The sequence below is a fragment of the Mustela nigripes genome, chromosome 13 (assembly GCF_022355385.1).
Source record: "Mustela nigripes isolate SB6536 chromosome 13, MUSNIG.SB6536, whole genome shotgun sequence".
NCBI classification, from domain to species: domain Eukaryota; kingdom Metazoa; phylum Chordata; class Mammalia; order Carnivora; family Mustelidae; genus Mustela; species Mustela nigripes.
This window is the reverse complement of record NC_081569.1, coordinates 37,759,209-37,777,532: the sequence shown is the minus strand read 5'-3', so window position 1 is coordinate 37,777,532 and position 18,324 is coordinate 37,759,209. Positions and strand designations below refer to the sequence as shown.

The window sequence follows — 18,324 nt, the reverse complement described above, 5'->3', positions numbered from 1 at the left end:
GTGTGGCTCAGTGGGTTAAGCCTCTGCCTTCAGCTCAGGTCATGATCCCAGGGTCCTGGGATTAAGCCCCACATTGGGCTCTCTGCTCCACGGGGTCCTGCTTCCTCCCTCTCTCTCTGCCTGCCTCTCTGCCTACTTGTGATCTCTCTCTGTGTCAAATAAATAAATAAAACCTTAAAAAAAAATAAAATAAAAATTAAAAATGGAAACAAAATTCAAAAACCATCGGATTATATGGAGTGTCGTTTGGAAAATTAGTTCTATTAACTCCAGTGTGAGAACAGCCAGTACCGTCCCCGGCTGCCTCCCAGAGTTGCTGTACAGATCGAAGAGAAGTAGAATTCCTCACCTCTGAGAACTGCAGAAAGCATTCACTAGGAAGAGGTGGTTGCTGTCCTGTGAAGGCTTCATAGGTGTGTGTACTGCTATTTAGCTGGTGAAGTTCTTAAAGGACAAGTCTGCATCGTATCCTCCACGTCCCATGGCACTAACACTGCACCAGCTACCCAGTTTCATACAGTTGCTTGTTGGACTGATGATTCTTAGAGCCTCTGCTCTAAAAGCACTTTGTCTACTAGGGCTAATAGATTGTTACCCATAACCATTCTGGAAACTTCCACTTTGTGTGCTTTATGTTATATATTAAACCTCCCTCTTCATGGCTTCCTACGGGGAACACTACCCAGCCTTCCATCATTTCTATAAGGCAAGAACTTTTCTTCCCTCCTCTAGCTGAATCCTTTGCTTTTTGCCTCTCACATTTCCTTTTCCACGAAGGACAGTCTGTTCATCGTTCAACTACAGACAGTACCTGTTCCCTGCTCCGAGTGATCCTCTCAGACAGCAAATCCGAGTTATTTCTTTCTTCTTCCAGTTCCATCTCCAGCTGAGACACCTTGTCCTAAGAAAGAAGGGAGACACAACACAGTCTTACGGAACTCGCACTGACCCAGGTGGGGTGCATGGATGGCCCTGGGGAATGCAAACCTCCAAGGCAGATCAGAGCTGAGATATCACCAGAGTTCGGGGAAAGGACGCATCTCCTTCTCAGACTGTCAGAAAAACCGTGTGGTATTGCTTTCGTAATGGAAGATGTAATTGTGCATTTCAAAAATTTGTGAAAGGAGAAAAAATATTACCCCGAACCTAACATAAGCCTAAGGACATTTTAGCCTGTTTCCTTCACATCTTTTTTCCCCCTTAGGAATCAGTAACTTTACAAAGATCTACCGAAGCCTAAGGTCCACAGGTTACCTGTTAAAAGGCAATGTGGGAGCTCAGACATCATCCAAGATACATTTCTTTAAAAATTCCAAGCTCTGGACAATGCTTTCCCTCCTTCCTGCTCAGTTTCCAAGAGCCTTGCAGGAGTAAAGGCTATGATGTACTATTGCCTGTGCCTCTTTTCTAGGGCACCTCAGACACTTCATGCATTATGTAGTCAGTCCCAAATCTGCACCTGAGGAGCACAGGGACAGCAGTGGCCCTGTAATTCCAGAAGAACTGTCATTTCTGTCTTCCTGGCTGGCTCCTCGCTTAACACCACTGAGTGTTAAGAGAAAAGCATGTCAAAGTAGCTGCATTTAGGAAAAAAGACGCTTCTAACACAAACCACCCTACCTAGCATTAGGGGCTTGTGAGGTCTGTGCACAAGTTTCTCCTGTCACCTGCCCATGTATCATATGTCTGGATTAACTCCGTGCCATACCTGCTAAAAAGCAATCGTCATTGTGAGTTTTGAAACATGAGTCTGCAGAAAAACACTGGAAAAACACTGTCTCTATAGTCGTCAAAGTAGGGCTGACAAGCTATGGACGTCTCCAAACGGCCCAAAAATCAGACTTACTCACGTGAATGAGTAAATGTCTGTGAATGCCTTCCCCGCTAGTGAACGACATCTTCAGGGAACCCAGAAAGCTCTCTCCCGTGAGCGGACAGGCTCGAAGACCAAGTTGGAACAGAACGCCGGGCTCTGCTCAGACAGTCCTATTTGTCCTCCGGTCCCTGACACCTTGGAGGCCATCTCAACAAGGATCCCCAAGTGCCGCATTTACATAAAACAGCCACCTGAGTTTCTGCGTTTACAGAAAATGCCTGGTGTTGAGAGAGCTCTTGAGTCCTGAGAATTAATTGGTTAAGTGCTAGTGAAGGAAAAGGCAAGACATTTGTCACGGCGAGACAGTCCTCCCAGCTGCCTCTGAGGGGAGGCAACGCTCCTACAGCGTGCTGCCCAGCGGTAGGGCCTTGAGAGCTGTTCATTTTGTCATTAATGAAGAAATATCTAAAACAGTGCCCAAGGGCAAGGGACGCTCCATCATGTCACTGCTTCTAGACCTTGAGCTGGCAGAAGGAAATGTTCTTTCAGTCAGAATGTTCTAGAAGAAGATGACAACCCAATGCTTAACTAAAAGCACCTCCTCACAGTCCTCTCTTCCTGTCTAAAGTCTGTGCTATTCAAAACCCACCAGGAGCATTCAGGGGTCCATTACACCAAAGGTTCTCACATAGCTGCCCAGCATGGCTTTAGCTTGCTTCGAACCAGACTGTCTGGGTCCTTGACAAATCACTTCCTAGTTAACTGGGTTGACCTTAGCTTGCCTTAACATGACCCTCTCTAATGAGATCAGAAATAGGAACTATAGCAAAATACACAGCAATCCTACAAAAGGACAACAAAACCATGCCAGGTTATTCCAGTGTCTAAAAAGGGCTATAATAAAATCTAATAAAATCTTCAATGGCTGAAACATCCCTCCCTAGATGGAAATTGCTACAAAGAGGTTTTAAAAGTTATTTTTATTTATTTGCAAAATTGAACCTGACATTCCACTGACTTTAAATTCAAACCATCTCTCCCTATTCTTGAGCACTGTCTTTTTATCAAAACCTTGAGAATTTTAACTTCTCCTATAAGTCTGGGAACTGATTCTCTCCCTCTCTAAATTCCACTGGGATGTGGGGTATGTGTGTGTCCAGTGAAGGGGAGGGTGTTCTGGTTTGGGGCTGGGTTTGATCTTGAGGATTATTCTTTTTCATAAGCTCAGGTGGACTGATGTTAGGATTCGTCCTGTCCTGCCCAGGTGCTTGTTCATATTTCGAATCTGTTACTCAATTCCCTTTTTTTCTACCGTGTTGTGTTTTCACCCCGTGAACAGGCCACCCCCAGGTGGTGACCCCAGTGAGCACATTCTGACACACTGTCTTAGACCACATATATATGGTATATCCAGAAATGAACTGAGCCACAGTTTGCTGCTAGCTTTGGCAAAGCTGGACCATCTGTCAGGGAAAAAAGGGCCAGAGTCAGGAGACAGGAATGGAGTGTGTGGTGTGACAGAGGAGCTGCATGTTCCCAGGAGGTAGGTGGTTTCGGCCTGGGGCACAGCTCAGCCCCTCCCTAGATCTGCGGTAGTTTTGTGGCCTCTGTAGTTGGAAGCACTTCCCAAAGCAACCAACAGAAAATGCACCATCTATGTGCCCTTACGTAAAGCCACCTGGCCTCTCTGGAGCTCGGTTTTGCTTCCTCATCAAGACAAAGAGGACACTGTGCTAAACTGTTTCCACCACTCCTTCTAGCTCTGACATCTCATGAGTCTGAACTACCAGCTTCTTCCTCAAATCAAGAAATGACTTTACTCAGGTCTGCCTGTTTCAGGGAATAAAAACTGAAGGATCCCAAAGGCTCAGGTGTGCACAGAGAGGCCACTTGTCTTGCGCCCCACGCTCACCCTGCAGGGGCCCTGGCTCACACCCGCATGGCCTACAGACCTCCATCTGCTTGACGAGTCGGCCTCGGTCATCCTTGAGGTGAGTCTTGGCCTCCAGCTCATATTCCAGGTCCTTCAGCGTCTGCTCCAGAAGCTGCCTTTTTGCGAGTGCTTCGTCTTGAGCTCGCTGGTAGTCCCGAAGCTCCTCCTCCATCAGGCGCACCTAGAAGGAGGGCTGGGTGGTTACCTGGGCTGCATCGGGAGAGCATCTGGACAGACAGCACAGAGGTGGACCCCACAGACGATCAGGGGGTGCCCATATCCTGCAGTCCAGAAAACCCTGAGCCAGTCCTAGCTCCCTCTGGGCCTCAGTTTCCTCTCCTCTAAAAAGCGGCAGCTTCCTAGCTATAGGGAGCAACCCACGGGGTTATAGATTCAATTTTGTACATGTTGGCCAGCATTTTGAAATTTAATAGAACAGAAAATATCAGAGTACAAAGAGATATTGTTTTATGAAACCTCTGTATTAGACCCTCATACATCTGTATGGATGCACGTATTACTGGGTTGCGATGCGAGGTGGAGTCCTTACTATAGAGGTCACGGCCAAAAACACTTGAAAGTCACCGAACTAGGTAAGTGCTTCCCACAGTGCAGGTTATTACCCACCTGTACCAGCATCATCTCAATGGAGGGTCAAAATGAGGGGAAAATTAAAAATGAAATTAATGATCCCAAAACAACTCACAGGCACCAAATCCAATAATACAAACAGACATAGGAGGTGAAACCATCTGCTCTCTAGAAGAAAATCCTGCCTCCGCTGTCATAATGCACAGTGTTTTTTTCATCCACAAGGTGGCACTGAACTAACAGCTGTGAAGAAAGTGCAACAAAAAGATTGACCCATGAGGGGTCGTCCCTGTTTTCTACTTCTCTGGAAGGTCCCCGAGGGGACCAGCCACCTCAGCACACTGCATGTTCCTCAGACATCTGCGTGGATTGATTCAGTGAAGACCAGGGCTACGTGTTTTGTTTCCAACTTCCTTCCCACTTGGGGCAGATACAGGGTATTGGGTGACAGCAGTCTTCGGAATAACTAACTAGTCCGGGGCTTTAGTTCCTTGATGACAGTGAGGGGCATACTCCATCAGAGCACAGCGTCCTTTGGGGGTGATTTTCACAGAGGAGTTCGGGACGCCTCAAAGACAGTCTTGCGGGGGTGGGGGGCACCAGGTTAGGACAGTGTCAGAAGCCCAGTGGCTAGACTTTAGGAAACAGGTTCCTGGAAGCTGACAGGAAGCCCTGACCTTTCTGTGAGAATAGCACAGCCTGAAGAAGGCCTCTCCAGATAAAGCCCCTGGTCTGGCGTGGTGCTAACAGTCCGTCCTAACATCTCGCGAGGGCTCTGTCAAAAAAAGCACTCAATGAGGCCATGCCCCAGCGGATGTGGAGAGCGTCTGGGATCACAAGCACTCCTCGCTACGCTAGTGATCCCTTTAAGTAGTCAGAGCTGCCCTTCGCTAAGTGGGTTTCAGACAAAAAAACCAACAGTGAACTCAAGTCTTCATTCTTTAGAGATAACCTTCCTCAGAACTCCTCTGGCTCCACACCAAAGGCAAAACAGGTCAAATGTCTATTGCTCTTAAAGCAAAGAAGGCAGTGCTTTTCCCCGAGGACAGACCCCCTGCCCCCCTTATGTTAACGGACAGCTTTATCTCGGCTCAACCAAAACACAGGGTTGGGGGCCATGAACAGAGGCGAGCTTGAGTTTTCTGAGGATTCATCGTGACCCTGGCTGGATTCATCGTGACCCTGGCTTGCCAATTCCAACAACTCCACCGACAGCTCGATGCAGGGCAGTATCTGCCTGCACTTTCCTTCCAGAATGATGAGGTGTCCATCTCTGTCATTCCGACTGAAGCTGTGTCTCACAGGGCTGCACCACTGACAAAAATCGAGGAAGAGCCATCTTTCGTTTTCATCATGAGGAATCTTCTTTTGAATGACTGCTCTTTTATAAACAAGACTGGTCTCCTTTTGACCATAACTAATCTCTCTGGATCTCAGTTTCCTCATCTAACTAGAAAATCTCTAAAGTGTCTTCCAATCCAAAGATTCTGGCAGAACAATAACCATTACACAAAAAGCAACAGGAAGGACTTTGCAGGGGTCATCGTGACCCTGTGATTTTTCTGAAATCAAAGCAGCAGAACCCTGTATTTGTTGGTGTTCTGGCAAATATCCGAATCTCCCCCTCCATCTGCCGTAGAAATACAAATGACTTTCTTTTAATGCCAGAGAGAACTGTGATGTCACTATGCTAATTTCAGTTATGGGGGCCCTGCCTTCATACGCCCCTGCAGCAGAGGGGACCTGTTATCAGGATCCTTTCAGAAACATTCTAGAAGTCTGTAATGAATATCCTTTGTTCTTTCACACAGTACCAGCACTGACTCATGGGCGACATTTCTTTGATCATCAAAGATATTAAAAGTTTGTTTTTAAAGAAAAACTTGTTTTCCTGTGGAATCTTGATGCTCTTGGCCCTGCTTATGCAAAAAAGCAAAACCTTGGACTCTAAAAAAAAAAAACCTTAACATTCGTGTCCAGGATATACAAACCCTCAGCTCTCCAGCCTCACGCGTTATCTCATTTCATTATTAAATCATCGCTATTTGGTGTGTTTTCAAAGAGGTAAAACCAGATGCTCAGAAAATTGGGGTAAGTTGCTCAAGGTTATCCAGCCGGCAAGAGGCGTAACGAAAAATTGACATACACTGTACTTGTGTTTTAGAACTTTCAGCTTTCCATTAAAATAATCAAAAACATTCCCATGATTTTTCTCAGTTCTTTATAAGTCAAGATTGAAGGGAGCGAATACTGGAGGTACTTTGCTCTACTATTTCTAAGTATAAAACTAAAAATATGTTTTAATAATTTCAGGACTCATATATTCCTGAAGATTTCTTTTTGTCCCCATGATCATTGTCCTGAAGCTCACGTCCACCACACACGCTCTCATAAAAGTCTGCTTTATAAATGAACGTCAAAAAGCAATTATTTACTATAATCCATGTTCTAGAGTTAAGTTAAAACACTAGTATACATCAATCCTTAAGACACAGCTGGGTATACCAGTGGTGCTCCACAAATGGCCGCTAAACATTTTAGTCAGAAACTCTTGAATTAATCGAGAAAATGGTAACTTTAAAGTTATGTCAATTTCACCCCAGAGGCCCTGGGACTTTGTGTCTTTGAATGCCATTTGCCCCATGTGACCATCCTAAAGGTTGGTCAAGTCCAAGTGCTGTCTTCCAATATACCCTGAGTCTCTCCTAGAAGAGGTTCAAGGCAGTCTCCCCGGATACTTTGAACAAAGCGAGGGTGAGGTGGGGGTAAACCAGGAACCGATCTGGCCAGGTATTACCTCATCCTGCAGTTTCATGGCAGTCAGACGTGACTTTTCAGCCTCCAGGGATTTCTCCTTCAACTGCCTTTGCATTTCTGCAAGCTCCCTGCGATTTTTCTCCTTGTACTCATCCAGCTGATTCTGGAGCTCCAGGGTTGATACGCGGGACACCTCGACAATGTCAGCCATCTGGAAGGAATGACATGGGTGTGAGCCCACCCTGTGACGCTCAGCTGGGGCCTGAGAACCAGGTTTGGGTTCCATTGAAACAATACATCTCTTCCTCTTCCCTCTACAACCTCCCCAAAGATTTTGCAAAGCACCTGGTCATGGGCTGTCCAGGCTTAGTCACCTGTAACATGGAAGCAGCAACGAGGAGCGAACAAGCACACCTTTCATGGCTGGATACATAGCCCAGGGTCATGCCCCCTTGCTTTGCCACTTACCAGCTACGTAACTGGGCCATGCACTTAAACCTCACTGGGCCTCTGTGGTGTCCTCATGGGAAATATTAGAATCATCATATCTACCTTACAGGGATGTTGTCAGAATTAATACATAAGGGAGAGAATTCCAGTTACAAAATAGCTAGTATAGTGACTGGTACACAGTAGGTATCAGAAGATGGCAGGCATTCCTGTTGGCTCCTAGAATCGGGGGAGCCCCTCAGCTCTGTGCTTCCCCCCTTCTGGGGATTTTAGGGCAGAGGTGGGCAGAGATAAGAAGTAACAACTACTAGACTTTGAAACTGCCTTTCAAGTTCCTGGACAAGAAAGAGGGGTGCAGATGCAGACGTTACCCAGGGTTCTGAATCAGGTAACATTTGTTAAGTCTGCCCTTACGTGCCAGGCTTCTTTGGGTAGTTGCTGAGAGGAGTTGGGCCCAGAATCCAGAGGATACTGGCATTTTCTAGACCAGTTTCCCTTTAACTGGGATTCTCAACAAGTCCAAAGAGCTGCTTCAGGGGACCTGGGAATCTGATGCATGCCTGCTTAGACAAAAGGGCAGGCTCTCAACAGGTCCTCAGAGAGCACTGGGCCCCAGCCCAGGTGTTCTGCCCACATCTCTCGCTCCCCTGGCTCTCACCTCCTTCTGCAGTTTCTCGATGGTCTTGTCCAGGTGCCACCGTTCATTCTCCATCTCGTTCTTCAGTCTCCTTAACTGCTCCTTCTGCTCTGTCTCATCTTTGAGCTTTTCAGACAACTGCTTCTGCTCCTGGGTGGCCCGACTCAGATTTCTCTGCAGACGGCAGGGAAGGGACAGCGCAGTCACCTACTTATTGGGTCAGCCCCAGGAACAGGCAGCAGAGGGAGTTCTGCAGTCACACCTCAAAGCAATCAGACCTGCTACATAGGTGATAAGGAATAGGACAGAAGCAAAGCCATCACAAGACCCAAGGACATGGTTGGTTCTGAAATTCAGGGACCCAAATGCAAAGTTGACTCAGCCAAAAACATGCATGAGAATAAAGGGGCAGACAAAGGATTTATTACAGAAATACAGAAGATGACCAAGGTTGCTTGGGCCAGAGATTAAGGACAGTGTCTGAAAACATGAAATTTCCAAGTTCGTGCTTGCAAAGAGAGGTAAAGATGTACATCAGACAAACCTGAACCAATGTGGCCATTTACATCCCGTACTATACAGCAGTACACCTCACGTTCTAGAATTCCCTCTGCTCTGCAGATGCATCTTAGTTAAAATAACCAAAAATGAATCCATGAGGAAAGAGAACATTGACCCACAGGTCAAGAGTCCACCTGGGTGGAAGGAGTTGTAATCCACAGAATCCTGGGTTGGACGCATACACAGAAGAAAAAGGACTCTGGCAATCCACAGGGAGATAAACTTGATGAGTAGTAGGTGTGTAATGGAAAAGACACTAGTTAGAAAAGTGCAAATAAGTGTTGATTAGTGATTCAGCACCAAATCCTAGCACTTACCATAAAATGAAACTATCTTGGGTGCACTATTTCCCTGGGATGTCCTGAAGCTCTCACCTCACCCGGTCACAGAGCCTGACCTTCTTTATGTAAAAACACAGAACTCTAAAACAAAATCCTAAAGTATCTTAAAACGATCGTGCTGGCTTTTTTAAATGGCCGAGTGCTAGGGCCACTGACATAAAGATACCAAGAAGGGGCAGAGCTCAGAAAGGGGCAGCATGACCCAGATCTGGGCTAGATCATCTAGAAAATGGTCTCAGGGACTGAGGGCTGAATGTGAGTTGCTATATGCCTGCTTAGGACTTGTCTTGTGTCCCCGCAGATGCTGTATCTGTACAGTGCTTAACAGTTTACAAGCTGCTCTCACGCATACCAACTCAGGCCTCTTGAAAACACTCCCAAATCACTTGGGGCACTCCTGGTTTGCAAAGCACAACCAGCCATGCTGCTGGCCAGCCCTGTGACCTGGGGCCAAAAAGCCACCTGTGGAGACCTTCTGGCTCTTCCACTCTGCTAGGACAACTGCACTCAGAACCAGCCAACACAGCTGGGCTGCTGAAGTTAACTGCGGTGGGAAACCAAGGTCAACAAAAGCCATTGGGAGAGAAGAAGGTGGTAAACGGAAGGTCATCAGAAGTTCAGTGTGGAGGCAATTAGCAGGAGTGTGTCCCACCACAGTCCAGCTGGGCATACACCAGAAACAGGGTCACCTCCTGGGATTTGTGTTTGTGCTTGATTTTGTGGTGCTGGAGGGCAAAATGGAGTATGCAGGGTAAGGTAAGCAAGGTATGGTTCCTTTTGTGGGAGAGAACTCTCAATAACGTACCTCAAAATGGAAATTCCCGAAAAGCAACAAATGCAGAAGGACATAAGTGTCTTCCTATAGGATCCAACTCAACCCGTGCCCCTGCAGACCCCCCAGCCTCTCTTTTCCTCCTCCTGGATCCCACTCCTGGAGGCTTCAGGCCAGCAGCCAAGCCAGGCTTGGCTCCAGTCAACCTCCATATGGTGTGTGCATCTCTGTTTCCCCCTTAGCTGAGGCAGGGCTCCCCGTCTGGCCCGGGTCTCCCGTGCCACTGGAGACACCAGACTCGCCCACTCTGAGCCTGGGACCCCGCCCCAAATCCCACATACCCTACCCTGACACTCATACATTTGCCTGGAAGAAATGTTGCTAAATTATTTTAAAAATATTTCTTGTAACTTGCCTCTATTGCAAGGTAGTAAGATCTGTCAAGGCAAGGAAGAGATACCCATCTGGGTATGTCTCATAGCCCAGCTTCACAATGAGGGCTATGATAAGAACTTGGTGGCTGGAAATTAATACCTATCCCCAAAAGTGGTCTAAAGACTTGGTATGTCAGAGTCACAGGGTGAGGACGGAGTATTCTTAACTTTAAATGCAGATTCTAGCCCGTTGTGATGGAATCACAATTTTCCTGACTACCGACGGCCCATAAATTTAGAGTTAAGAGTTACCCAGAAAATTCTAACATACTTTAAATTTTAGAGATGCTGTTGAGAATAATGTTCTGCCTCCTCAGTTCCTCCAGAAATGTATTCCAATACACCACTGCTGATAAAACGTGTTCCAAACTCACACACTCCCCATTGTGCAGCTGGGAGTTAGGAGTAAAATGCTGTTGCTACAGTGGCTCTATTTCCAAGACCAGCGATACAAGCCCACTAACCAAAATACTGGGACAAAAACAGGCGGGAAAACGATCCGTCCGGAGAACACAAAACACGGGTTATTTATAGTGAGGTATAGTGAGTCGTACCCTTGAGCTTGAAGACCACCGTCTGTCAAGACACAGAGCCTTTTCCTGTATGACTGAGGAAGGCTCCTGTTAGTCCCTGTTAACAGTCCGAGTGGCAGGTGTGCCCACGGCTCACAGGAATGAGAGGCTTGGTCAAACGGAAGCTGGGACTGCGTCTGAGCTGCAATCAGGCATTAGGCAGATTTTCAAATCTGAACCCTGACCGCTTTGTCAGTCCCTAATCTTTTTCATATGCTCCTTCCCCATCCAACGGTTCTCATGGAAAACGTTAACAATCTCGTCTTTGACAACAGCACAGAATCACTGGCTTTGGCCTCCTCAGAAGCGGCCTGAGGAGTGCTTGGTGCTGGTTCTTTAAAGGCCGGAGAGGGTAGGAGGAAGAACATACCTGCATCCCACTGAGGTCTCTGTGCAAACTCATTTTAGAACTTCAGGGCAGACTTTTTTTTTTTTTTGGAATGTACTTCCTACAATCTTGGTAACCTTCAAATGGGAAAAGCTAATTTTCTAAGAATCTACTGATTACGAATACAGATAGCTATCTAGTTTCAAAAAAAAAACCGACTTCCCCCTGCTTTTAATAGCTGTTCTGAAGGACCGCACTGTGTGGAGTATGCTTGCCCAGAGGAGAGAGGAAATTGGCTTCTGCCAGAGAGCTGACTCCACACTGCCTCGGGGACCGAGCCTGCCAGCCTTCTCGCACAATTCATATTTTATCTCTGGAAAGCTGTCAAGCTCTTTAATGTCTACACCAGGGTTTCTCCACCTCGGCACCTCTGCCCTTGGGGGCAAGATAATCACAGCTGCGGGGGCCGTCCTGGTCTTTGTAACACCTTCAGCAGCAGCCCAGCCCTGCCCACTCGACGCTGGGAGCGTGTCCCTGGCTGTGACAAGCGAAAATGTCACCAGACATTGCCAGATGTCCCCCAGTTAAGAACCACAGCTCTAGACCGAGGGTCTGAAACCCAGTGTGGTTCTTACTACAGGAAACTCCCTGCAAGGAAAGGACCCATGGCGATCTATCCATGTCTGTCCCATGCTGCTTCTCCGGCGTCTTTCCTGAGGAGTAAAGACAACAGCTGTGTTTACCTGCGCGTCTTCCAGCTCGCTCTCCAGGGTCCTTCTGGCTGATACGGCTTCTCTTTCTTCCTTTCTTGCCTGCACGAGGGCCTCCTCTAATTGCCGGCTTTCACTCTGCAATGACGCCCGGGGTCAGAGTGCACACGGATGCATGTTGTGCCTAGAGAGCGGGCTCGGGGGCGTGAAAGGAATGTGGGAGACATCCCAGGACACAGCCAGCAGCGGGCCCAAGGTGGCACATGACAGGTATGCTCTCAGATGTGTGTGCCCGACTACAGCTCCCTATTCCGCCAGATGTGAACATGTGAATCATGGGCGTGACTGAAAATACATATCCAGCCTCACGTTCAGAGCTTCGGAAAGAGCAGGTATAGAATGGACGTGGGCACACACAGTTCTGGAAAAGACTTCCAGGTGATTCTAATGAAGGAGCATTTGGGGAACCCCTGTTGGAACACGTCTCCCCTTACACTGCTTTTGTCCCCTCTTGGACTGCCGGTGCGAGCTCTCACTGCCCCCTGTGCGAGGGTCTCTTGCTAACAGCCTCCCACTTCGAGAGACCCGGCAAACTAAGTAATTGGTGCAAACTGGTGCGGCTTCAAAATCCGCCAACTATGTGTTAAAGAAGAAAAAGTTACCGTGCGTGACAATGTCTGATGGTGGTATTAGGACCAGTGTCAAAAAGTGGAGGGTGCCTGACGTCTGGGTGAGCGGGGACGCTGGTGTTCCCCACTCTGACCTCATCAGCCCCGTTCCCACCTCCTCGACAAGCTCACCTCCCATTTATGCCATCACAGAGGAACAGCAGAAAGGGGCTGCCGAGACGATGTGGTCACCATTGCTTCCACCTTTCCTACTAAATCGTGATAGTAAATCCCCTTGCGTTTCCAAATCCACAGACACAGGAAAAAGGAAGGACCTGCAGCAGCCAGATCTGGGTGGGGGGCCCAGAGAGCCTTACCTCGCACTTCTTGAGCATTTCCTTTGCTCGGGCCTCGTCACCCTTCATGTCGGCAATCTGCTCGCGCAGGCTGGCGACGCGCTGCTCCAGCTCCTCGATGCTGCCCCGCAGCTTCTCGTTCTCCTCCTGCAGAGCCTTCACGTGCATTTCAGCCCCCTGCTGGCTCTGCTCTGACGCACTGCTCCGACTGGCCAGGACCTCGACATTCTGTTAAAGACACGGATCGGGGGCACGCGGGAACCGCCGTCAAGGGGCTGTCCCCGGCTGCGAGCACGGCTGGCATTTATTAAAAACCCGCGACGTGCCAGGCCCCGTGCGCAGCCAGGGGTCGACATGCTAGAGCCTGGAGGCCAAGTCCAGCACGTCACCTGTTATTAAAAATAACGTGTTCCTGGAGCATCGCCACGTATGCTGGTGAGCACACTGTCTGTGGCAGCTTCCACGCCGTAGCTGCGGAGCGGGGAGAGCCCGACGCCGGCAAGGGAAGGCCCCTGGTGCTGCAAAGCCTCAAATATTCACTCCCTAGCCCTGTACAGAAAACTGTCATCACCTTTACCTGCATTAAGTCTTTGACACGGGACTTCAAGCTTTTAAGGAACTCTAGGCCATGGGTACTATCACTGTTTTAGAGACAAAGAAACGAAGACTTGGATAGATGAGGAACTCGCCCAAGGTCACTTAGGAGGAAGTGCACCTGGGAAGACCAACTCCAGAACCTGTTCTTGGGAGTACTGCCTTCTGCCAAGTCCACATCCCTGACCCCTCACCACGGGCAGGGCCCCTTGGCGGAAGTTCTGGATGAAGGACGGTTTCTGTTTACAGTTTTTTAAGGTCCAATACAAAACAGAAATTAAAATTCACTTGAATTATGATAGAGGTCCTCGTGCAAGCTCTGGGCACCATCTTCTGAAAATGAGCTCTGGGCTGCCCAAAATTCCTAACAGAAAGACATGGCGACAATTACAGTGTGGTTACTGCTGATTCCCAATGTTGCCTGGGCTTTGTTTTTTGGGTTTTTTTGGGGGGGCTTAGTAATGAAGTGATAAATGGCCTTGTCCAGAATTCCACTTCTCCCAGAAGATCTCTCGCCTCCCATTTCTACACTATTCTAAAGAGGCCAACGTCAGCAAATCAGATCCTCACGGAATAGCGGTGCAGATGCCTACAAGGAAGGGAAGGCCCAGTGAGGACAAGCGTTGGCTTTGAAAGTTATGTCATGCCCCTGGGGAGAGCTATCTGCAGGAACTGCTTGTTTGCTTGCATAGCCTTCCAGAAAGATCTTTAAATCTCTTGACAGTAAGCTATATTATCCTGAACTTAACCAGTTAGAGAATTTCAGAAAACAGAGCATCTTTTCGAACGCAAATGTTTAATTCTATTCATCTGGGAATACCCATCACAGTCAAGCCACTGGGTCAGAACACAGCTGGTGTCCCAAAGGAGAAAACTCAAGCGCCCGACCACTAAGGGTTCTCAGGACCACTAGGGCACCCTTTCCTACCGAAACCAGCAAGATGAACAAGGAGAAATAAAGTGTGGTTAAAAGCCTGAGGAAGGATCCAAAGAATCCGATAACTGGTCAGACCAGGGAAGGAAAAAGAAAAGTCTAGATTGCCCATTCCTGCCCTAACTTTCCCATTAAAGCATGAGACTACAAAGCTAGAGTTATAAGACAGCAAGGCACTGGCGTTAGAATAAACCTACAATTCAGTGGGACAGAACTGAGAGCCCCCAAGCAAATCCAACATTCACAGTCGATTGATTTTCAACAAGGGCACCAAGAAAATTCGATGGGCCAAGAAGAGTCTTCAGCAAAGGGTGGGGCAGCTGGAGATTCACAGGCAAAAAGATGAAATCGACCCCCTTTCCTTACACCAAACACAAAAACTAACTCAAAATGGATCACAGACCTACATGTAAGACTTAAAACTATAAAATCCTTAAAAGAAAACATGGGGGTAAATATGTGTGACCTTGGGTTAGGCAAAGTCTTAGATGCCATCCCAAAAGCACAAGCAGAAACAACGAAAAGTTGGGCACTTTTGGGCTACCAGTGAGACCATCAAAAAGTGAAAAGACAACCCATAGAACGAAGAAAACAGTTATAAACCCTCTATCTGATAAAGGGCCCATATCTAGAATATATTTTTAAAATTCTTCAATAATAAAAAGAGAACCCAATTAAAAAATGGGCAAAGAGGGGCACCTGGGAGGCTCAGTCGGTTAAGCATCAGACTCTTGGTTTTAATTCAGGTCATGAAATTAAGCCCTGTGTCAGGCTCTGTGCTAGGCATGGAGCCTGCTTAAGAGTCTCTCTCTCTCTCTGCCGCCTCTGCTCCTCCCCTACCCCCATGCGCATGCGCAGTCCCTCTCTTTAAAAAAAAAAAAAAAAGAAAAGGTGGGAGCAAAAGGATGTGAGTCAGCCCCTTTCCAAAGAAGAGCTACAGAAGTCCTACAAGCACCTAAAAAGATGCTCAACGTTATCAGTCATCAGCAAATGCAAATCAAAACCATAACGAGGTGCCACTTCGCACCCAATCAGGAAGATAACAGCAACGGTTGAGGAGAACTCGGAACCTTACACATTGCTGGTGCGAGTGTGAAACGGCGCCGCCACTTCGTGAAACAGTTTGGCAGTTCCTCACAAAGTTAAACAGAGCTACATGACCCAGCAGTTCCACTCTCAGTGTATACCTAAGGGAAATGAAAACACGGGCCACACAAAAGCTTGCACAGTACATCACAGCAGCATTATGCCTGACAGCCGAGGAGCAGAAACAACCCAACGATCCAGCGAGGGATAAAAGGGCAAACAAAATGCAGTATATCCACATAACGGATGAGGTACTGACCCACACTACAACATGGATGAATCTTGGAAACGTTATGCTTGGGGCGCCCATGTGGCTCAGTCGGTTAAGCATCTGCCTTTGGCTTGGGTCATGATCCCGGGGTCCTGGGATCGAGTCCTGCATCGGACTCCCAGCTCCACGGGGAGTCTGCTTCTCCCTCTGACCTTCTTTCCTCTCATGCTCTCTCTCTCAAATAAATGAATAAAATCTAAAAGCAAAAAAATTGACAGTGGTGATGGCAACGCAACTCTAGGGGCATACTTGAAACAGGTGACTTATATGTCAGAAGAAGTATGTCTCAACACAGCCAGTGGAAGACAAAGGAACCCGGGCTACAGAGTCAGGAGAGAGGGGAGAGGCGAGGTGCCGACCTCGGTAGTCTGAGGTCCTGAGGCACCAGGGAGAGGAAGAGCAGGCTGCACATTCCAGCCTGTGTATGAGCACATGCATGCAGTCACTGCTCTCTTGTTCACCCAGAAATCTCTGAAAACCACGTCTGGTGTGACCTGAATTGGGGCCTAACTGGCCCCCTGACACTGTGTGTGATGTCTAGGACTTGGTATACTCTCCGATCTCAAGTGGTGGACGTCCCTCCTGAGGCCTGAGGGAGCTCAGGCCAAGAGGATCGGCCGGGCAAGGGAATGGCCAAGCGGGGCAGTGGGGCTCTGCTCCAGGGTCAGCCTTCAGTAACACAGGCTGGGTGTGCCTCCAGGGGCTCTGCGTGGATGGAGAGGCTAAGTCCTGTTCGCACGCACTGTCAAGTGACAGTATGTTTTCCTCTGCATCTTCCTAGAGGGGAAGACTACATTATGTTTACAAATAAATTTACCTTAAACCTCTGTTAGCATACTTTTCTAGAACCCCTCCCCATCCCTGTGTCCCACGCCCCATATACACCCAGGCCTCTATTTTATATCAAGTCCATAGGCCCAACTTCCTTTTCTGGCAACCATACCTGATCCCCATCATATCCCTTTGTTCAAGGCAAGTCCTCCATGACTTCCCAGCAGAGGAAACAAAACTGGTCTTGAGGACCTCCTAAAGCACCCCCTTCCAACTCTGAGCCTTGGCCTAGGCATCACCTTTTCCAAATGCTTACTCCTGTGTCTCAGGAATGGGGTGAAGGGCAGCAGAGCTCTACAGGGCCCAGAGCCGGTAAGGACTGACTCAGGACGAGGTCAGCAGAGACAGTACTGCTGACCTCGCTCAAGTTCCTATGAGCCTTTGATCTGAAGTCCTGTCTGTCTGCAACAAGACTACAGTGGCTGTTACAGCATTAGTAAACTAAGGAGCTCACCATCTCTAAAGATTCATTTAGCCGTTATCACATTACTAGTGTAATATCTGCTTTTTTAAAAATTAACATCTGATGTCTTATTAGCCCCAGGGGTACAAGTCTGTGAATCATCAGGCTTATATACTTCACAGTACTCACCATAGCACATACCCTCCCAATGTCCATCAAAATTTTAACTATTATTCATTCCAGCAAGTAGTCACAAAGTGTCAGCAAAAACCAACTCTAAGGGACACCTGGGTGGCTCAGTGGGTTAAGCATCTGCCTTCGGCTCAGGTCATGATCCAGGGTCCTGGGATCAAGTCCCACATCAGGCTCCTTGCTCAGCAGGGAATCTGCTTCTCCCTCTCCCTCTGTCTGCCACTTCCCCCTGCTTGTGCTTTCTCTCTCTTTCTCCCTCTGAGAAATAAATAAAATCAAGAAAACAAAAAACAAAAAAACCCCAACTCAAATTTCTCTGCCACTCCAAAAGTTTGGAAGCACCTTGTAGTCATCACCACAAGGGCAAAAGTAGCAGATGTGCTATGTTCTTTGTTTGTCAAGACTGGACCATCCCTTAAAATGGCACTGAGATCATCTCTTCACCTTTCAGGCGGCCAAGGTCAGAAGGCGGTGGGTGGTGTGAGGTCAGAGGTTCTCCTCGTGCCACAGCTGGGGGTGAGGGAGGGGGGCTGGAAACTGGTATAAGGTCCGGGGGGGGGGGGGCAATGTGGTAGTATTAATCAAAATTATAACGTATATTGCCCGTGACTCCACACCTCCTCTTCTCCCACTCATCCTACATGTGTGCAAAGTGCCACAGAAACAAGATGATAAACTGTGGCATTATAATAGCAAAGGATTGAGCTGAACTAAATCCAACTGATGGGGCATTTGTTAAACAAGTTACATCAGTTCAATGATAAGCTGTGCGGTGGAAAAAAATAAAGGAACGAGGAAGTGAGGAAAACACAAGGGACAGAACGGGACACAGAAGGGAGGTTTACATAAAAGGAAGGCAATGAGATAACTAGGTCATCCCCCGGCTACCCGAGAAACGGGTAGCACGGGCTGGCCGTAAGGAAGGGAAGCAGTGTTATGGAAAGGACAGGGATATAATCCATTGCAAACTTTCTTGTAACTCTTGAACTATGGAACTTCAAGAGATATTACATTTTTAAAAAATAAATACTCATTTTCTTGGAAGAGACTATCCATGCCCACAGGCACTTGGGCAGGCAACCGCCTCCCTAGCCCAGTTTTCGCCTCCTCCAGCCGTGAGGAACCCTTCCCCGACACATTCGCAGAT

General features: G+C 47.8%; 1 protein-coding gene across 3 annotated transcripts in view; it reads right to left on the bottom strand.

The window, feature by feature from the left end:
• CGNL1 (cingulin like 1) overlaps positions 1-18,324 on the bottom strand; it is a 162,055-nt gene that overhangs the window by 18,101 nt on the left and 125,630 nt on the right. For all 3 annotated transcript variants that reach the window (XM_059372005.1, XM_059372003.1, XM_059372004.1), the window contains exons 9-14: positions 12,888-13,094; positions 11,936-12,040; positions 8,206-8,358; positions 7,138-7,308; positions 3,769-3,930; positions 812-901 (exon numbers count right to left, since the gene is read on the bottom strand). In XM_059372005.1, the coding sequence (XP_059227988.1) occupies positions 812-901; positions 3,769-3,930; positions 7,138-7,308; positions 8,206-8,358; positions 11,936-12,040; positions 12,888-13,094 (888 nt within the window). The remainder of the gene's footprint in view (positions 1-811; positions 902-3,768; positions 3,931-7,137; positions 7,309-8,205; positions 8,359-11,935; positions 12,041-12,887; positions 13,095-18,324) is intronic.